At 34.0% G+C, this 21,599-nt stretch overlaps 4 protein-coding genes and 2 long non-coding RNA genes across 8 annotated transcripts; 2 read left to right on the top strand and 4 right to left on the bottom strand.

Moving 5' to 3' along the window:
* Positions 1 to 3,673: 3,673 nt before the first annotated feature.
* On the bottom strand, positions 3,674 to 4,390 carry LOC149490618 (uncharacterized). Its single transcript, XR_016317126.1, has 2 exons — positions 4,162 to 4,390; positions 3,674 to 3,858 (listed from the first exon to the last, which is right to left on the bottom strand). It is a non-coding gene; the product is annotated as an uncharacterized LOC149490618 (long non-coding RNA).
* Positions 4,391 to 7,269: 2,879 nt separating this feature from the next.
* Positions 7,270 to 9,237, top strand: LOC149490617 (dnaJ homolog subfamily A member 2-like). Its single transcript, XM_089707114.1, has 2 exons — positions 7,270 to 7,436; positions 7,557 to 9,237. Exons 1-2 carry the CDS (start codon positions 7,368 to 7,370, stop codon positions 8,700 to 8,702), a joined length of 1,215 nt encoding a protein of 404 aa, XP_089563240.1. The 5' UTR covers positions 7,270 to 7,367; the 3' UTR covers positions 8,703 to 9,237.
* A 49-nt stretch (positions 9,238 to 9,286) lies between these two features.
* mTTF (mitochondrial transcription termination factor) lies at positions 9,287 to 11,578 on the bottom strand. The gene is made up of 6 exons (XM_089707154.1): positions 11,130 to 11,578; positions 10,866 to 11,044; positions 10,674 to 10,770; positions 10,122 to 10,275; positions 9,822 to 9,972; positions 9,287 to 9,658 (listed from the first exon to the last, which is right to left on the bottom strand). Exons 1-6 carry the CDS (start codon positions 11,305 to 11,307, stop codon positions 9,437 to 9,439), a joined length of 981 nt encoding a protein of 326 aa, XP_089563280.1. The 5' UTR covers positions 11,308 to 11,578; the 3' UTR covers positions 9,287 to 9,436.
* A 1,096-nt stretch (positions 11,579 to 12,674) lies between these two features.
* On the bottom strand, positions 12,675 to 16,391 carry LOC149490615 (U2 small nuclear ribonucleoprotein auxiliary factor 35 kDa subunit-related protein 2). 2 transcript variants are annotated; one of them, XM_089707125.1, is made up of 8 exons: positions 16,261 to 16,391; positions 16,117 to 16,190; positions 15,770 to 15,990; positions 15,352 to 15,615; positions 14,886 to 15,062; positions 13,485 to 13,650; positions 13,146 to 13,251; positions 12,675 to 12,886 (listed from the first exon to the last, which is right to left on the bottom strand). In XM_089707125.1, the coding sequence occupies exons 1-8, from the start codon at positions 16,284 to 16,286 to the stop codon at positions 12,718 to 12,720; spliced, it is 1,203 nt and encodes a 400-aa protein (XP_089563251.1). In that variant the 5' UTR covers positions 16,287 to 16,391; the 3' UTR covers positions 12,675 to 12,717. The 2 variants fall into 2 exon arrangements, with proteins under 2 accessions (XP_089563251.1, XP_089563258.1); XM_089707132.1 differs by lacking the exon at positions 16,117 to 16,190.
* Positions 16,392 to 16,991: 600 nt separating this feature from the next.
* LOC149490614 (uncharacterized) lies at positions 16,992 to 18,074 on the bottom strand. The gene is made up of 2 exons (XR_016317687.1): positions 17,901 to 18,074; positions 16,992 to 17,602 (listed from the first exon to the last, which is right to left on the bottom strand). It is a non-coding gene; the product is annotated as an uncharacterized LOC149490614 (long non-coding RNA).
* A 1,497-nt stretch (positions 18,075 to 19,571) lies between these two features.
* On the top strand, positions 19,572 to 21,587 carry LOC149490613 (uncharacterized). 2 transcript variants are annotated; one of them, XM_089707302.1, is made up of 4 exons: positions 19,572 to 19,863; positions 19,952 to 20,077; positions 20,333 to 20,454; positions 21,141 to 21,587. In XM_089707302.1, exons 1-4 carry the CDS (start codon positions 19,665 to 19,667, stop codon positions 21,279 to 21,281), a joined length of 588 nt encoding a protein of 195 aa, XP_089563428.1. In that variant the 5' UTR covers positions 19,572 to 19,664; the 3' UTR covers positions 21,282 to 21,587. The 2 variants fall into 2 exon arrangements, with proteins under 2 accessions (XP_089563428.1, XP_089563420.1); XM_089707294.1 differs by having other exon boundaries at positions 19,578 to 19,863; positions 19,952 to 20,149.
* The last annotated feature ends 12 nt before the right edge of the window (positions 21,588 to 21,599 follow it).

Genomic DNA, 21,599 nt, shown 5'->3' with positions numbered 1-21,599 from the left:
TACACTAGGATTAGTTCGGAACTTCTTTTGATATATTAGATTTTTATAAAGTTCAATTTGACATATTTTATTCCCATCATAATATGCTCCTATAATTCTTAACAGGTCCCACCGCGTTATGAAATTTAAAAGACCACGTTGGAGACATTCGCAGAATACGAATTATAAAAAAAAATGAAAGAAAGATGAAAACACATCCTTGTCAATATTCTTAGAAATTCTCTAAAGGCAAATATAAGTCCTTATAATATTAGTGGGGTAAGTATATGAATAAACGTTTTCTTTCTTTCTTTCTATAATATATAATATATTTCGATAGCGCTACATCACTGCCAAGTATCATAAAAATCCGTTCGATGGTTATCGTGAAAAAAGTAACAAACGTGTATTCATACCTTTTTTTGTGTGGTGTTTCTCGAAGTTAGCCAAAAGGGCTGCTGCATCACGTGGGTGAACGTAAGGTTTACCCTGGTAGAGCCATGCGCAAGGGCATCCTCCCTTGACGGGGATCACGAACCTCAGCTTGGGATGTCGTTCGAGTAGAAGAGGCCAGATGGGCCAGACTCGGTCGGGCGGTGAATCCTTACCATATGCATACCGTTCACGTCGTTTATAATATCAAGGTACAAAGTGGTAGCCAACTGCACGCAACAGCAGCAGACGACACGTAGTCGCTTCATGTCTTCACGACACGTCGTTGCGTCCTATCGCTTCAGTCATGATTTTGAACCAGACTGCAAACGACAACAGCACATGGCACCCAGTTGGTTCAGTGTTCCGTGAAACAAGATATTTGTCGTGTTCGAGAATAGTGATCACATTTTTTTTACATCTCTTATTAGAAGAGGAAGAAGACGATGATGACTTGCTTTTATTATACAGAAAAAGACGAAAAACCACGTACGTCCTATGAATAAATGCAGAGCAACTTGCTTTTCTTATATATATTGTTAGAAATGTTAGAAATTACACGCGAAGGCCAGGTTAAAATATTAGTTTGAATGTAATAAGAATGTACTGCGAATTTACACAGCTACCTAATTGATGTAGGTAGTTGATAACAAATCGCAGCAAGTCAACGACTATTAGCAAAGTGAGGGTAGATGGTTTAAAATATAATATGTTGCTCTGAGCATGTGAGGGAACTTATTCAATACTGATCAAAAACCATATGAAAGAATTCAGAGTATTGTCGTTTAAATAAAAAACAGTTCCCTAACATATTTTGCTCCGGCGCGGCGTCAACAGCACTCAAAGAGTACTACATATAATAATACGACAGCACTACGTGGGCACTGGGCACTCCTGACTACCTGCGATCGGGCGACATTGCCATTTGCCGTCTGCCGCTCGATGACGCGTCGCTATAGCTTCATGTCCACAGACTAATATGTAATAATATACTACTTCATGTCGAATACAGATGCTCGCTCATGTACTCACTAAGTTATCACAAAAAAATCATATCAATAGGCCACGTTTCCAAGTACATACATATTTACATTAATTTGAATGTGAACCGTGCGTGCCTGAATTTTTGCCGACAGAAAGAAGACAAAACAATTCGACTAAAGACATTCGATAAAAAGAAGAAAAAACAATTCAGCTTTATAATATTATAGTCCTTTTCACCTAGGATGATTCCTGTGACACTTCATCGTGTTCCAAATTACGTATTTTATGTTTAAAAAGTCAAAATAATTTGGAAAATCCAAAAGTGCACGCCTCATAATTTTTTTTTAATAAATATTTATTAATTATTATTTTTGTTTATTTAATAACAATTAAACCACATCGAATCAGACCCTGAAAAATGAAAGGGTTCTATTCCTGAGCATACTCAAGCGTAAGAGAAAAAAAAAGACTTGATTAGTAAAGTATTTCGGTCGCTATCGTGTTAACAAGAAAAAGGATCCGCACATACAGACACACGGACGTCCAAGACAGAACTTTTTTAAACTGTTTTTTAACTAGTTTAAATAACAAAAATGACATCAAAAATATCATGAACGTTAAAAATAGTGTTTTTTCTTAATATGTGTGTGTATGTATTATCTTACAAGTGCAATGTATGATACATAAAGACATTTTAAGTTTGAAAAATCAGATGTTTTGCGCGAAGTGACAGTAGTACCCACCTCAACGCTTCGCTTATGAGGCGTGCAATAATTTTAGTGCATAATATTTTTATTTTATGGCGGCATTATTACCAAAAATATAAAAATGAAACATCGTAAGCTTATAAATAAAAAACAGTATTGTTTAGTTTAATATAATGAAAAATAAAATAAAATAACACAAAAATATAATACCTACGCAATTCGTGTACATGAAATGGATCGTTGAAAAATCATAGAGTTGGAAAATCATATAATCGGCGCCCATCTTGTGATCGTTTGTCAATCGAGTCAATCGTCTGTACGAGTGCGTCAGCCTTGTATACAAGATGCATTTTTATATTGATACTTTACGTGGTCTTCTGTTATTGTTACTAATTGTTATTGTTGACTTTTTGTTGCTGTTGTTTGCTAAGTTTCCTTAGTTAATTGTTGGCGAAATGCCGAAAAAACTAATTTTGGTACTTTATTCAAATCGATTTCATTTCCATATAGAATATTATCGATTATCGGAAACAATTGATACGATTTCAGTAACCGACATCTCTATACGTGTCAAAAATCGATGTGTCACAGAAATCATCTTAGGTGGAAAGGACTATAGTAAGTATAGATAAATTGATGAAAACTACATTTTATTTTATTCATATTGATATTTTAGAGCGAGCGCGCACGAGCAACTTTGTCTCCGCAACTATTTTGTCTCCGCAACTATTTTGTCTCTCCCACCTATGGTATGAAAGTGCGCGCACGTAGCGACGCAACTCCCCATACAAATTGATGGGAGAGACAAAATAGTTGCGGAGACAAAGTTGCTCGTGCGCGCTCGCTCTTAGTGTTTGGGCTACTTTAGGCTACACAACTGAAATTCGGCGATATTAAACTATAAACAGACGTTCGAATTTGGTACGGACCGCACCGTGACCTTGGTGCGCTCCGGACCATATTCGATCATGTGTACAGTGGTCCGCCGGACACACAGAACAGTAAAAACATATAGAAGTGCTGTAATGTCTACTTAGTATGAAAACCAGTGTCGCCAAACCCACACATTTAAACCGATAGTTATACAGTACACTACAAATAAACTATGCCTTTGATTGGACAGCTTAATTTGAGTAAAAACTTACTTAGGTTATAAATTCAGCATTTCAATATGTACCCTAACGCACCATGTTACGGTTTATTTTAGTATAACATCCCTAGGTATATTAGCTGTTTTGTTTCTCATTGCACAGAAATTCCAAATTCGAAAACATTCAGCTACTCCACAACAGAGGGCGTTAGTTTTCGATAGATATAAATTTGAAACGCAACACATAGAGATAAGGTTGAAATTTGTGTCACTCAACATTAATGACATTAACTTGATATTTATCTGATGCTATGCTCTGAGGGATGTCAGCCTTGTTATCGATAATTCACAAATAAATATTTTTTGTGTATTTTTTTTTCTTTCTTTTATATGAGTATAGTATAATGCGTCACATTTTGGAGTATGTTTATTACTACTAAGTACGTCTTTTTATATTATTATTATTAAATAAAAAACGGAATAGAATAGTATAAATCTATATTTACAAAATACAAACAGAAAATATGCATTATTTTAAATCTTGGAACTGCTGTAGGTTTGATGTATCGGTGGCCTTTGTTAGACCGCTTAGTACTGTTCGGCATCCAGTTAACTCGTCACGTTGCATTTATCCATTTCTCTTTTAAATTAGCCTCTTTGGGAAATCTATAAATAAATTAGACAAATGAAAGCTAAGGAAAAATAAAATAAAATTTAATATTTATAATGTTTGTCTTTTCTAAAGTATCGATACTGTCGATATGCACCACAAGCATCACTAAAGCGAAATTCGTTTGTTTATTGCAATAATATTCCAGAAAGTCTTGTTTGCTGTTCAATCTATAATAGTACTAATTTCTTATGGATTAAGGTTCATTTTGACTAGATATTTGTATACAATTTTGACAAATTACGACAAGCGAAGTTATAACATAAAGTATAATTAAAATAAATTAAAATAAGACTTACCGACGGTATGAAATGCCTTCATTGCTGATATTATTTCGTCTGCTATCATTTTTGCACTCTTTATACCGAACAACACGTCCTAATTAATGAATAAATATGGAAAAAAGGTTTGACAGCTGACAACCGACTCGAATATTTTTCTGCGCACAACTGAGAGCAAGTTAAGCGTCTTATTCACGGTCAATCCCCGACGTACGTCGGCTCAAGGCCGCGGTGCTGGATGTATCCTACTGACGATCGTGCGCGCATCAAGCATGGCTTAAATAAAGAGTAAATAAATATTTTTAAAAATGTATTTTTTTGTACTTTTTGCAGTAACTAAGAATTTTTCATTATTTTTAAATGAATTATATGAATCCAAACATTCCAAATCTAAATTTATATATTTCAAGAGCTCATTTTTAATTAATTTTTAATGAAGCTCGGTTTCTCTCTTCCCGCCACTTCACATTCATGACCGAAAAGACTCTTTCAGTAAATGCTAAAGTGGCGGGAACAGAGAGTATATAGCTAATCATTTTTTTTTAAACAAACAAATTCGTCAAGATATTTTTTTTTTTAATTAAATTGCCATTTTTCTGCAGTGGACTTTTGCATAAAATCTGTGTTATTCAACAATTCGCCTTGGAGTTCTTTTAAAATAATAACTTCTGAATATAAACTGTCCATGTGTACAAGGTTGATCCAAAAGTAATGATAATTGGGATTTCCTGTGTACATAAAAATCAAAAATAACCGTTTCTTGCTTGCTCATGTACTCACTAAGTTATCACAAAAAAATCATATCAATAGGCCACGTTTCCAAGTATTTACATTAATTTCTGTTGGCAACACTAATCTGCTGTACGTCCGCGCTATTCACTGTCCATCTGCACGACGTTCGCGGTGGTGGGGGTGCTTGCTGGATGAAAAGTTGGTCGTGCACATCCAGCAAGATAATAATAATAATTATTGACGTACGTCAACGCTATTCACTGTCGTTTTGCGTCGTGCATCGTGTATGACCTTGGCGGGACGTACGTCAAGATGGACCGTAAATAAGACGCTTTAGGTGATCTAAACTTATCATTGACACGTGGGCCACGCCCACATCACACTTCTATCTACTTTACTGTTCTGTGGCCGGACATAATTATTATTATTGACGGTACGGTCGGTCCGATGGTTTTTTCTTCCGAACTTGGTGCGGACCGTACCAAATTCGCGCGTGTGGACGGGCGATCGCACCGGACAGCGCTTAAGTCATAGACTATATACTTATTACAGCTTTAGTCACAGTTCTACCGCCAAACAAAACGGACGTCGGTCGATCGTTATCAATGGCGATGGCGTCGGATGACGTGGCTATTACTGAAAAAAGATTAGTAATATAAATTTTAGAACTCTACAAAGATTTATGATATGACTGCATATGTCTGAATGAATCCCTGTCTTTTAAATATAATTTTACCCATTCTTTTCTCTTCGTTTTCTTCTTTTCAATGGTTGTACTTGTACTTGTACCAAAAGAAGCCTTAAACTGAGGTCTACATGTGAAAAAATACAACATTCTAACCACGAATTTATTACGTGAAATAGATTTTCAAAGAATTACATTAAACAATACTTTCGCCTCTATCGACAATATCGAAAATTTCAAAAAGGGATAATTTGCGCCTTTAATCACTTCATATATTAGCAACATAATAAATTATCTAGTGTATCTATTTTTTTTATACGAATTTATTTATCTTAGTTAGTCGGCCGGGAAAATTCCAATACATATTTTAAATGTTTTTTTAAAAATCGTAAATTTAATCGTAATTTTTAAACAAAGAATATTTTCTTTGTGCGGCAATGCCTGGACGGATAGCCGAAACCGATTGAATATTCATATTGAAACTGTAAAGGCGAAGCTGCAAATTAATTAAATGTAATTTTAAATTATCGTGCAAAGATTTTTATACATTCGCTTTAGAAAATGAAGAGCTATTAAAAGCTGTTTCTTCCAACAGCAAATATAAATGCCAAAAATAAATTTTCTCTATTTAACATTGCTGTTTTAATTGTCTCCCGTAAAAAATAACTAAAACTCGCATTTTTGATGCCCTTAAATCAAATACTGGTAACCCTAGGTGCGGTGCGGTCGTGTGGCGAGTCGATCGCACCGCACGAGTACGGTGGTCCGGTCGCACCAGTTCGAACGTCTGTTTAGCCTCTTAGGGCGCGTTCCCACTATGTCGTAACGACTAATTTATCGTTCGACGACTGTCGTCTTTACCTGTTCCCATTATAACGATTGTTTGTCGTCAACATTTTTTATCGTTTAGCGACTGTCGTATCTAGCTGTTCCCATTGGATCGCGACGACATTTTATCGTTTCCTGGCAGTCGCTTTGTCGTTTACACATCATCAGCAAGCTACAAATCTAGTCGCCTCTGCGTTCGCTTGGTGATTACTAGTGCGTTTACTCTCCTGAGTTCAATGGACGTCATAGAGTTGCCGTCCACGATTTTTTATCGTTTTACGACTGTCGTGCTTGCCGTTCCCACTGTCACGACAAAGCGTCGTCACTGCAAAAACTGTCGTAGACGACAGTAAATTGTGTCGTTCTAAATGGGAACACCTCCATTTAAACATATAAGCCACGACACTTAAAACTACACGATTATCTGTCGTCACGACACGGTGGGAACGCGCCCTTAGGCTACCTACTTCATGCATGAAAAACGGCGAAATGTCGCAACCGGTTCTGTTGGCAGCATCTGCTGTACAGCAACTAGCAAGCCTATTCACGATCGAGCACGCACGATGCAGGATGGCTCTGACGTACGTCCGCGCTATTCACTGTCTATTCACTGTGTGGTGGGGGACGGGGGTGCTCGCTGGATGAAAAATTGGTCGTGCACGGTGCACAATGCACATCCAGCAACGAAATAATAATAATTATTGACGTACGTCAATACTATTCACTGTCGTTTTGCGTCGTGCATCGTGTATGACCTTGGCGAGACGTACAGCCAGATGGACCGTGAATAGAGCGCTTTTATAACTAGTTATCCAAAAATAATAGACTATTGCTTTAGTTTTAAATTATTTATCTATTGTAAAGCATCATCTATAGTTTGTACTTTATCTGTAGACTGTAGATTTCTTTATTCCTTCCTTTCGTATTTCATCAGCTGCATTAGAATTACTCCCTTTTACATTAAAGATTTATAGAGAACATGGCTGATAATAAATTATACGAAATATTAGGTGTTACGAGGAATTCAAGTGATGCGGAAATAAAACGAGTAAGTTTTGTACACTATCGATTAATTATGGGCATGTGGACGTAATAGTACATAGGTACTGATAATTTAGCATGCTTTGTGCCCCTGAAATATGTATTAATTTATTTTGTGTATTTTTAGAACTACCACAAGTTAGCTAAAGAATACCATCCTGACAAAAATCCGGCAGCTGGTGATAGATTTAAAGAAATTAGTTACGCGTATGAAGTTCTCTCTGATCCCAAAAAAAGGCAAACCTATGACAAGTATGGCTTGAAAGGACTACAGGAAGGTGGCCAAGGCGGTGGCTTCCCTCAAGATGATTTGTTTAGACAATTTTTTGGTGACATTTTTGGAATGGGTGGTGGTGGAAGGAGTCGTGGACGTGCTCGTGGTGAAGACACGGTTCATACATTAAAAGTATCCTTAGAAGATATGTACGTAGGGAAAACTGCAAAGTTGCAGTTGAGTAAAAATGTGATATGCGGATCCTGCAAAGGTGTTGGTGGAAAACCTGGATCTGTTGTATCATGTAGAGACTGTCACGGTCAGGGCATTAAAGTGTCTTATCAGCAGATTGCGCCCAATATGACACGCCAGTTTCAAACACGCTGCCCTACTTGCCAAGGACAAGGTGAAACTATTAGTGAAAAAGATAAATGTCCTAAATGTAAAGGTAAGAAAGTATTAAATGAAACTAAAATATTAGAGGTGCATGTTGAAAAAGGAATGCGCGAAAATCAAAAAATTACATTCAGGGGTGAAGGTGATCAACAACCTGATACAGAACCAGGGGATGTTATTATTGTACTTCAACAAAAACCACATGATGTGTTCCAAAGAAGCGGTGATGATCTCATCATAAATCATGACATTTCTTTAACAGAAGCTCTATGTGGATTTCAATTTGTTGTTAAGCATTTGGATGGACGTGATCTGCTGATTAAACATGCTACAGGGGAAGTGATTAAACCAGGAGACTTAAAAGGAATACAAGGAGAAGGAATGCCCCAATTCAAGAATCCATTTGAGAAGGGAAATTTGTATGTAAAGTTTGATGTCACATTCCCAGAAAACCACTTTGCTACTGAGGAGCAGTTGAAGCAAATAGAGACTGTATTACCACCTCGTGCTGCCTTTGTTATGCCTACAGGAGAAGATGTTGAAGAAGTAAATCTGATGGACTACACTCCCAGTGAGAGGAGTCGTGGTAGAGAAGAAGCTTACGCTAGTGATGACGAGGATCAAATGCATGCAGGGCCGGGAGTTCAGTGTGCTCATCAGTAGTTTAAATTGACTTAGCATGATAGGAAACTGATTTTGACTCAGACCTCACATTATGTGTAATTTTAACATAACCTTAGGTAGTTAATATTTACATGTGACACTACACAAAATTAATATTTGCTTCATTCATTTTATTTTCAAGCTAATGCCTTAAAATAGTGTTTAATGTACTGGAATGGTACTTAGTTTAAAAGTAACAAATTAAATACCTGTTGTATATGTTCATTGTTCAGTGTATTTTAATAAAACCATGGTAGTGTCATTTATGTAATTCATTCCATTCATACATTGCACATTTAATGCATCAACAATTAATGGTTTTTATTGTGATCTTGTTATAATTTATAGTAAATAAAATTGTCATGTTTTTATTTCAATTAAATATTATTTTCGTTTTAAAAATTGGTAATTAAAGGAAAGGATTTAGGGATGAAGTACATTAACAAAATTTGTAATATTATGTGTACCTTTTATAATTTTGTCATTATAATATAGGAGTGTATCAATTATTCAGAAAATAAAGATGTGATAAGCACTTATCTAATTTTAATCTTAATTTTAATGAAAAAATCATTTATTGATTTATATTTTTATAAATTTTTTCCTTGAGATAACAATAACAATACTACTTTCAAGTTCAAAACATAAATATGTAACTGAAATGTAAAACAAATAGAAAATAATTTGAGATACACCTGTTTTATGTTTAATCATTTCAAACTAAGAGAAGTGTTTCATTTTTCCCGTGATGCAGATTGTAAACTTTCATAATATTTTTTGAATCCTTTTCTACTCCTGCAGAGAATATTCAAATTTATTTCTTTAAGACCCAAACCCCTTAGTTTTTCTAACCTTTCTTGTACCGTTTTTTGTGAAGCTGCTAATACTCTTGGTTTACTGATAATATCTTCAGTAGTAAATCCTTCACTGAAGAGAAAATCGAAAAAATTCTTTACCTGTTAAACAAATATAGAATTAACATAAACTGCACCCATATTATTATCATCAGTATAAAGTCTTAAAATAAGCCAGAATATCATAAAAGTTATCTTTTAAATAATATTACACAGTTAATTAAAAAAAATAGCAAGCATTACTCAGCATTTATGAAAAAAATACCTTGCTAACTCTAATTCGTTCTAAAGCAGGAGCTCTGACATACATTTCCTCAACAACATCTAAATTTGTGTTTAATCTATTAGCTATGTACACTTTTATTGATTTATCATTTCCTAAAATTGATTTTGTTTCTTGATATATTTCGACATACCTGAAAATTGAGAAATTTGATATAATATTTATGTATACTATTTATTGTGATTTTATGCTGTCATTACTGAAGGATGACATTTAAATTAAATCAATAAATGAAATGTTCTGCAGCTCACATGGTGAATGGTGATGATATCGAACATTTACCTATTTAGAATATCCTCTGAGCACCTTACCATCCATGGATACACTGGATCTATACCCATGTCTTTTACCTTCTGTAACCTTTCTGCTATAGTTTTATGATGATATTTTAAAACCCATAAATCTCTCATAATTCGGTCAGGAGAAACGCCCATGTCTGTCAATATAACTGATTAAGTGTAATCAAATCTTTCTCTTGTGTGGTTTGTAAGGGCGTATTCAGAAAGAAAGCTGGAAAATTATAAGCGCTCACCGGGGCTTGTCAGCGGTGGTAACCCGCGCAGGAAAATACATGAACACGCGCCGATAAGCGCTGATCGGCGCCGACAAGTTTCAACAAGCGCTGGTCAGCGCTGGGCCCTGCCATATAAAATTTGTTTTGGTCTGCTTCAACCTGCTTCCTTTGTGTAGAACAAACCAGCGCTTACATTTTTCCAGCTTTCTTTGTGAATATGCCCTATGAGATATATTTTATTTCTCTTAAACAAGAATCACAGTTTAGATAAAGAAAACTCAACATTAAATATTTTTATACATATGTAACCTACCTCTTACCTAACAAAACTTTTAATGAGCTTTGTATCCATTCAAATGATAAGGTATAAATAAAACTTCTCTTTGCTATGCGTTCACTCAACATTGCAGGGGGGCACTGAAACATTACAACACACACTTTATAAGATATTTTATTAAAAAATTCGACAACACAATTGTTAAATTAGGTAATAAAAATATTATACTGCAAACCTTTATTTGTGAAGAGATATAGTACAGTCTATTTCGGCAATATCCATTTTTTTCATCTCTCTTAGTGGTTTTATAAATAGTAGACAATGTTTTAATCGGTAATTTATAAAATGGTTCTGCATGTTTTTCTGACTGTAAGTTCAGCTTTGATATGAGTTTTGTTTTCTCAGAAATAAAGTCTAAAAAAAATATCACAATTTAATATTAAGACTATAATAATTGACTTCGAGTAACATACTTGAGTATATTCAGTTTTAAATTTACCTGCTTTGGTATGTTCACTCAACGTATCAGTAGTTTTAGATGTTATTAGACTTCTTTGTAAAACTTTTAATAGATCACATTGCTGAGTATTAACTTTTATTCTATAAGGAACTAATGTGCTATGTAGTTGAAATAGAGATTGCTTAAAAAACAATATAACAGGAGATTTAAGCATCATTAATGCAGTTTGTATTAATTTGAATTTAAAATATGAAATTTATGTATCCAGAGTCCCAGTCATCCTTTAGGTCATATAGGCTTAAAATCTTGTGTAAATACATCAATAATCGAGGACCATAAAATGTATATATTTAGGGTAAGTAGTAATTAGTATTTAAGCAATATTTTTATAAGTTATCGTTTAAATTTAAAATTTTTGAAATCAAAAATTCACAGCAATAACCAAAAATATTTTTTGACATTGACATTAATTTATTGTATGACAATTGACAGACAGCAAGAAATGATCTAACACAGAGCAATTATTTAGTAATCTAGTTAATAGTAGATTGTGCGGACATATGGTATAATAAACATTAAACCCCGGCTACACTGTATACATCTGTATTACATTACGCGCAGTTTGTACATGGGATAGCTCAAGTTATGTTGATTTGATTTTAAAAAGTAGGTCTATTTTATTTTGAAAGCATCTATAATTTATATTTCCACATAATATTAAACTTAAACGTAATAATGATTACTAGATGTATTGAACCAAATCCACTCGCACGTGACCCGCACTGACTCGTTTTTGATAAAAATCTAAAAATGATATTATTTATTAAACGTAAGTACATACACGTCAATGTAGCTGCCGAGCGACTGAGCTTACATATTACATTATATTATGGAGACCTTAATGGAGACACTAATCGCGTACCGATCATGGTACGATATCCGCTTTTCGATATGTATTACTAGTCTGTGGTATTACTTTAGGGCGTATTCAGAAAGAAAGCTTGAAACTTATAAGCGCTTGTCAACGCTGGTTCGTTCTACACAAAGGAAGCAGGTTGAAGCAGACCGAAACAAATTTTATATGGCAGCGCCCAGCGCTGACCAGCGCTTGTTGAAGCTTGTCGGAACTTGTCGGCGCCGATCAGCGCTTATCGGCGCGTATACATATATTTTCCTGCGCGGGTTACCAGCGCTGACAAGCGCCGATAAGCGCTTATAAGTTTCAAGCTTTCTTTCTGAATACGCCCTTACTCTTTGCGCTATTCGGTAGCGGATACCGCTCTAGTTTGAATAGACCTTTATGCCCCCAGTACACAATGGTCAATGGCCCACGCTGATCCATTGCAGGCCACCATTGGCTTGCCAGGCAGCAATGAGACATGGGCCATTGTTTGAAATGCAATTGATCGTGGCCTCCAGTTGTGCATTGTAAAGCGTGGCCATCACAGGCCATTGTGTACTGGGGGCTTTAGATTGGCAACATCATTGTGTGAGTGTAGTCAGTAGTGTGACTAGCCTTTGAAAATCGTAATAAGTATAGGAATTAGGATACACGAATGGCATGATATGAATGGAAGAATACAATTATTAGGTGTAGCTTTATATTATTTTAAAAACATAAAATAGTCTATTGATTCTTTTCAGATCGCCTTCTACTGGACGATCGGCGTCGTCTTCTTCCTTCGCTATCTTTACGTCGGCCTTCTCGCTCTCTCGATTTTGAGCGTCTTCTTCTACGAGGTTCTCTTTCCGGTGATTCTGACCATCGCCATGAACGAGTTGGTGATGTCCTCCTCCTAAAAATATGGAAGAAATAATTAAATGAAACAGTATTTAATTACTAGGAAATAAAGAAAAGGTATATGTATGTGGTATTGATTTTTAAAAATATGCCGTAAGTCAACGACGCGACGGTTGGTTATTCCTAATAGCTTTGATAAAAAAGCTTTTTAATTTTTTTTTTCTTTATAATTACTTACAAGTACTTAGTTTGTGTAAAATAGTAACGCAACTACTTAAAATCGATCAATTATTATTTATTAAAAACATAGGTACCTTTCTGGATAACATTCTATTTCATTATATAATCCCCCTGGATTTGTAAAAACATGTAAAAAGTTGCAGGAATTTCCTTTAGGGCATCGATTTCTAAGTTCAAGTCCTGGAAAAAAGTTCAATTAATATAGTTGATTGGTACATAAAATATACAAACAGTACCAGCAAACCTACATTTACTAAAAAAAAACTTGTGAAGCCATTACCCTGACTGATTATTATTATAGTAAACTAGATAAATACTTAAAACCGTAATTTTAATTTTATAAACACGCCAATAAATAAAAAGTATAACACAGAATTAAATGAAAAATATAGATTTAAGATCATCAAAATTACCACAAATTGCTCTTTTCCATGAATAAATATTACAAAACTGCAATGATATTTGTTTTCCTCCATACCATCGAGCGTGTAAAGCACGGTAGGCTTGTACCGCACTTCTTATATCAGCATATTCTATGTATGTATTTCCTCTGAGATGCCTTTCATAATTATTACACACCTATAAAAGATTTAATTACTTTATAAACACATAACTTAAAATCTTATACCTCAAAGAAAAAAATGGATAGTCATATAAGATCACTTTGTTGTCTGTTTGTCTGTCTGTCAGTTGAAATTCATATGAAATAGTCAGATTTACTATATCTTGGAGCTGTGAAAAAGTCAAATCTAAGCAAACATAATAAAAAAAAAGGTTCTTGTATGCTGCAATTTTTTGCAAGGGAGTCAAAACTCAAAACCTACCAACTTCCTGTGAACATAGAATTTAAAGTTTAGTACGAAACAACGTCTTTTAGCACAAAAAATTGCGAGAAGCATAGTTTTTAGATAAATCATATAAATAACCAAAGGTTTGTTTGCAGCCTTCGGTGCAAGAGTACCGACTGGCACATAGCCCGAATTTTTCCTTTTTCTCGATATTTTGAATACAAGGGTTACCCGCCCGCCGTGGTCGGTTCAGTGTACGATGCTCAATGGAACTTTTGGATTTGCATACTCATTACGAAAAAAATACGTAAACAATAAACCATCTCTTTAGAGCTGAGTGGGAGAGTATTTGAAGTATGATGAATCAATGATGGCATTCCAAATTTGTTTTTATAGAAAAGGATATAAAAATAAAAATAAAATATACAAACCTTTGCATGGCTTTTAAAGCAGACAGATTATCTGAGAATTTAATGTAAAGGTAAATTATGTAATAAAATATAAAAGATAATTCAAAGATAATTCAAAGCAGCCTATTTTTTTATTGTATTACTAGCGGTCCGCCCCGGCTTCGCCCGTGGTACATGTTTACGTTTTCCCTACATAAGAACCATCCTCGTACTTCAAGGAATACATATAATAAAAAAAGAATTATCGAAATCAGTTCAGCCGTTCTCGAGTTATGCGCTTACCAACACATTTTGCGATTCATTTTTATATATAAGAGATAAGTTGATCACTTTAATTGAATTTTGTTTTTGGACATCATTATCTTGATGGTTTGCTCATGTTTTTTTTACAAAATGTAGCAGTGGTGATGTGGATAACGTTGAGATAAATTAAAAAGTTAATTAAATTAACTATTGGATACTCATTCAATCTTGAAATCCGGACCCTGGTCCAACTCCCAGGTCCTCAGAATTGAGTCATCACTGCTTTTATTTATCGACTATTGTCAAAACCAATGTTGTATATTAAAGGATACATAAATACCAAAGAATATTTCGCAGTCCGCCATCAGCTTACCTTAAATTGAATAACTTCACCATACTTTTGAAATTCTGGTAGAACATCATAAAAGAATTCCTCATAATGCTTATTTGTTTCACTATCTTCATATTCTAACATTATATCGGAATCCTTTTCATTTACAATAGCATTTTCTAAGCCAAAATGTACATAAAAGTTAGTGGCCAATAAAGTCTGAAATAGAAAAATGTACAAATGTAAATGAATATTAATAATTAATGCATTAAAATATTGCCTCCCTTTCACTGTATATTTAATTAATGCATTATAATATACAGTGAAAGAGATGAGTGAAAAAATCAACAAAACTTGATGACACAACATCGAAATATCATCAAACATACTTCTAGAACTTAATTATGCAAGTAATTTTTTTATGCACATAAAATAAGTTCAGTTCTCCTAACCAATTCAAATATCTGCATATACACTCTCTAAAACATGGGCACTGAAAATTACTCACCTTGCTAATTCCAGGATACTGATGATTTCTTGAACACTCATCACTAAAACGACAGCAACCAGTCTTGAAGAAAAATGGACATATTTCCAAATTGGGTCGACTTTCACGGTAAATTAACAGTTCTACTGGAGGTCTAGAAGAATCTCCTGATAAAAACTTCTCTAAACTATTTATGAACTTCTCTTGTTTTATCCTGTTTTTCTCTTCAATTTCCTTTAATTTTTCCTCTTCTTTGGCTTTGCGTTGCTTTTCCAACTCCAATTCCTGTTTTATTTAATGAATCACATCAGTTATAATGTTATTAACATTTTAAATAATTCATTATATCTATCATTACAAATAGAAATAAGGTCTAGTATATGATTGCAAGTAAAAAATCATAGGTACATAGATTATGAAATTTATGACACAAACTTACTTGTTGCAACTTAATTTCCATTTCTATTTGTTTTCTCTCTTGCATTTCTTTTTCCAATGCAATGCGATTGTATTTTTCTATAGCTATTTCTTCCGCTTTGAGCCACTTTTCATTTTCTATCTTATTTCTTAATTCTATTTGTTGCAGTTCAAACTTTTCTAGTAATTCCTGCTCAAACATCCACTCTTCGTATTCATCTGATGTAAGATTAAGATTTTGATCTAAAATAATAATAAGTGAGTTTACTATTGCAAAATATACATATGTTATATTTTTAAATAAAAAATTAGTGATAAAATTTTCCGCTACAAAGGCTTTGTGATCCTAGCGTAGTTGTAAATAGGTACCTCTATCTTTGGCTATTTTAGTGCGAATTCTTCGTCTCCTCTCACGTTTGGCAATTTTTCTCCATTCTTTATGTCTAGAGGCACAATATGATTAATAAAAAATTATTATTATATATTTTATTTATGGTTTCTACATTCTCTTACCTCCCCATGTTTATTTTGTTTTCCATAAATTGTAATTACAACATTTATATTAGATTAAAAATAAAATAATCTCGTAAAACATAATTTTCAAATTGTTTGTTTTGATAAAGTCAACTGTCAATCGGTCCGCTGTCAGCAAATGGAAGGCAAATGGCAATCGGCAGTAATGACAGTCTCTCGGAGCAATTAACAAGCCTGGAGAAGTAACAATTAATTGAACGTTTCTTATATAGTGGCTCTCTTTTATTCAATACCCTTATTAATGCGATAGAAAGAGACAACACACTATTATCTGCTTGGCATTCAAATCCACATGTAGCCACTTTTTGTTCTAAAAAGGTAGTGCTTGACACTTTATCGAATACTAAAATATCGATAAATAAAAAAATTAAGATATAAAATTGCTTGAAGATAATTTAAGATTCGTTTAATTTTGAATTATGGATAGGTAATTCCAAATTTTAAGATTCTTTTAATTTGGAATTATTCATTTACGATGCGTATTGACTGCCTTGCATTGTATGGTAGTGGTATTTATAAAAAATATTATTAGGTATTTCGGTTTAGGTTGTTTTTATGGTTTCGTAAAAAGGTACGTATTTTTTCCTGTTTTCATAGATTCATTCATAGAATTATACCAACGGAACCCTTCGTGCGCGAATCTGACTTCCACTTGGTTGATCTTTTTACAAATCAATAGTCGTATCCTACTAATATTATAAAAGCAAAAATATATAAGAACTAGAGGTCCGCCCCGGCTTCGCCCGTGGTACATATTTCGCAATAAAAGGTAGCCTATGTCCTTTCTCGGGTATCAAAATATCTCCATACCAAATTTCATGCAAATTGGTTCAGTAGTTTAGGCATGATTGAGTAACAGACAGACAGACAGAGTTACTTTCGCATTTATAATATTAGTATGGATGGACATTTGATACTCTTTCACGTAAAAACTACTGAATGAGTTTTTATGGAACTTTACAATTATATAGTTTAAACATCAGAATAACATATAGGCTACAATTTACCGCGGGAAAATAACTCATTCCCACAGGAAAAAAATGGTAAAAGTTTAAAATAAATTGCTTCAAATAAAACAAATAAACATTTATTTTTTTAACAACATTTTATTTCGACACTTAATTACCAAATTACAATATTTATTATTTAAAATAGATGCCACCTTAAACTTGTCGCACAGCATCTCTGCAAAGCACTTTACTTTTCTTCCCGTCTGATTAGAAATGATTTGAACAAGGCCGAGAATGTTTTGAAGGCTTCCAATTTTCCCTGTGCTATAGCTTTAACCCAAACATCTTTTAATTGTTCTCAAGCCAGAAACCTGCAAATAACAATAAAATCCATACTTAAATAACTTTTTTCTCCAAACCTATTTGATTTAAAGCAGTCATTGTCAAAGTACCTTAGCAAAGTACGTATATTTGAATATTTCGTTTCTATTAAAGTATCGATAATTGCACAACACTATGGAAGTAATATTTTGCATTTTCTCTCAAAAATAAGCTAATTATGATTTCATTTAAATGATCAAGGGTAGATAAAACATAGATGATTTAGAAATTAACGCAAATTCACTGATTTATAATACAATTAGTCAAAAATTGATCAAAATCACTAACCTGTGAAATGACAAATTTCTATCTTCGTCCGATTTCACATTACTACGGATTATACAGCCGTAAGCAACACAAGCCATGTTATCTTTAGTTAATTGTCTTTTCATAAAATAACAAATTAAACTAAAACACTCGTTTTTCACTTCAAACAAAATAATTAAAATAACCAAGCGATGATCACCAGACTGGTGATCAGATCAAAACAACTTGAAATGGGCCATGTCATTTCAAACTGTCGAACTGACATATATCTGTTCTCTTTTTTCGCATGACATTTTGCCATAAGCCAAAAAGGCCAAACTAGTGCGTTATTGTTCAATTAATTGTTACTTCTCCAGGCTAGTTAATTGCTCCGAGGACAGTCTTGAGTCTTGCCCACAGAGCATAGTAGGTACTGTATATATGTCACGGCTAAAGGTAGGTGAGAACATAAACTTAAGATTAGCCGGCTAAACTTAGGTTTATTTTCGACGAGGTGTTAATGTTAGTTTTTTGTTCTATCTTTAGCCGGCTAAACTTAAGTGTAACCGCAGGCCCGTGGCTAAAAATGTCGGGGTGGGTAGATTTGGTTAGCGCCGGGCCGGTGGAGGGCTTGAGGGGCCCGCACAGTGCCAGAAAACACTCGCCCTGTTCCTTACATGTATTATAGTAACCAAATCTACCCACCCCGACTCAGGGCAGAAAGCTGGTGGCTAGGTTAGGTTAGGTTAGAACTCTTAAGACCCGCACGAGCCGAGCGAGCGCAGCGAGCGTGCTGCGGCAGCAGCCGGCGAAGTGCCAGAAAACACTCGCCCTGTTCCTTACATGTATTATAGTAACCAAATCTACCCACCCCGACATTTTTAGCCACGGGCCTGCGGTTACACTTAAGTTTAGCCGGCTAAAGATAGAACAAACTAACATTAACACCTCGTCGAAAATAAACCTAAGTTTAGCCGGCTAATCTTAAGTTTATGTTCTCACCTACCTTTAGCCGTAACATATATAAGAACCACAGAGTATACTTTTCAAATACCTATGTCTTGCCAACTTTTCAAATATGTCAGTATAAACAAGGCATAAACCTGCATAACTACCTAGTTATTACTATGCGAAACTTCTTTAGGCGCATTGAGAGTAAAATTTCATGGTCGCGTCATGGCAATACCGTCACGTCATGGAGTTAGGCGACGATTTTGGTAACTTTGAATCTCGCCAAAGAAGTTTCACTTCTGACACGTGTGCTCGGCACACACGCTCTTTTTTGAAATACTCTTTCTCGATAATTCTACTGGACGAATTTGGATTAAACTTTACAGTAACTTAGATTATATTATATACTTCAGATTATCCCTTGAGGTTGAGAAAAGATTTGATTTTGCCGATGGATCCGTCCAAGAGTGAAACCGCGCGACATAGCGTTATTATATTGCAGTCGTACAATCCTACCCATGTTACTTGTTCTGTGGTATCTTAATTTACCGTAGGATTGATTAATTGTTCCCGTAGATTGTAAACAAACAAATTAAAGTAGGTACATAAATAATAATTGTGCATAACAACAGGATGAGTTTCCTGGATCCAAAACCAAAAATTTAAAGAAAGTGAATAGATAACCTATTCACTATCTTTAAATTTTTGGTATATATTTTTAAACCGACTTCATTATCCGAGTCATTATCTGTAAACAAATGGTACGGATGAGGGTATTTTCATAATTATGAAATCTTCTTATTTAGTGTTGAGTGGACGTTCATTTCTTTCCATTTATAAAACATTGTAATAAAAATGGAAAGGAATAGAGAAAAACTAAGAAATGCAATTCTGAGTAACAATGATAGAGAAGTCTTTGACCTTTTACGTAATAATTTAGATCCTAATTTTGAAGGTGGATGGCCCATTCGATTAGCTGCTCGGCTTGGATTTTATTCTTTAGTTAAATCATTTGTAAGATATGGCGCCAATCCACACCTACTTAGTGAATCTGGTGTGTATATAATGTTTTTTTTTTATTTCTAACCTAAGGAAAAAAATTACAGAATTTTTATTACTTCAACTACTTATTTACGTTATAGGTGCCTCAACTTTACAACTTGCGGTATATTCGGCTAAGCATTGGGATATGGATAAATGGAACTTTTTATTATCATGTTGCGACTCATCCCAGTTAGCTGATGGAGCCGCAGTTGCGATTATTTTTGGTAATATCGAAGCTTTAAGAAAGATAATCGGAACAGGTCGTTGCAATACAAACATACCAACATCTTTAACAGGTTATAATATATATTAAAGTTTCTTTTTTGAGTATTTTTCGAGAATTTTGGTTCCTATTTGAATTTTCAAAACTATAAATTAGTCGGTTTTTGTTAAATTATTTTTTAATTTGAACACCAAAAAATTCTGATCAGAGATCAATAATATTGGTTATATAGTTTAAAGTACTTTTTTCACCTCAGGAAAAACACTGGAAGATCTAGGAAAAGGTTACAAATTACAGTATTTACTGGATACAACAAGGCATCACACACTTCAAGTACCAGCGACACCATCTCCAAGAATGTCTAGACAACATAGATCGGTAACTACAAAAATATTTTTTGCATATACTTAGTTAATTATTATGTACAATATTTTTTACTATAATATAATAAACACGAGCGCGTTTGTGAGAACGTAAATGTAAATTGTAACGTATTACTCTTTTACATGAAATCTACTGCAAGGAGTTTGTTGACATTCGGCACCATCTACCAAAAAAAACACTAGTGCATTCGGGGATTTCCGGATGTCGGGTAATTTGAAAGGCAAAATTGTTCATACCCACCATACCACTGAGCATCGTTTTATTGTGAATATCGTTAAAGTATCGCATGAAAATAAACGGGTTTTATAATATGTAATAGCGTTTATATATTTATCAATGATTAATTACGTATTAATTTGACGTTATTGGATTTACCCCCGGGTCATTCGGATTACCTTAATGCACCAGTTATATAAAGAAATGCGCTCGTAGCACAGCTAGACTAGAATAATATATCGATAACTACACACATGAAAAAAACTAGGGTTATTATGTATCATCTAAAATATAAAAAAATATATGAATCATTTTGTAAAATATTAGTTCAATATTAGTCCTTCTCACCGAGGTGGCAACTTAGACAGGATCTTCATTTCTTGATGTCGTTATTTTTAGGGGTATTTACTTAAAATAAGATAAATTTACTTAAAAATGTTATACAGATAAGGATCGTGTTTCAGGATTTGCGACGAACGCCCGTGACGCATCACCGGAATTTATCGCCGTCTGTTGCAAGTTTTTTTAACCTTGCAGCAGCGCAAACATCTCTAACACCTCCGCGTTCCCCCCTGGGACCTACGTTCTCACCAACGGCACAATAGTTATGGTGGACATTTATTAATTTACACATTTTAAGAGTTCCGGAATTATTAAAATAAAGTTATAAAATTTGACGACTTCACATGAAAGATTTATTTAATTTAAAGTTTATTTTGTCAATCGATTAAATAATTGTTATTTTATTAGGTTTGTAAATATTATGGACATTATTTTAACATTGGAAAGTGTATCAGTTAAGAATACTAACGGTACTACAAGAATAAATTAATGACGATGTTATGAACCAATTTTTTTCTCATAAATTTATCATCAGTGTAACTATGTAAAATAAAGAGAGAAATAAAATATCTAAGCAATAC

This window comes from Colias philodice, chromosome 2 (assembly GCF_061535455.1).
Source record: "Colias philodice isolate Cphi_HAF_F1 chromosome 2, ilColPhil1 Martin Lab GWU primary, whole genome shotgun sequence".
Lineage (NCBI taxonomy): Eukaryota > Metazoa > Arthropoda > Insecta > Lepidoptera > Pieridae > Colias > Colias philodice.
Note: the sequence above shows the minus strand (reverse complement) of the source record. Positions and strands in the feature narration are given on the sequence as shown.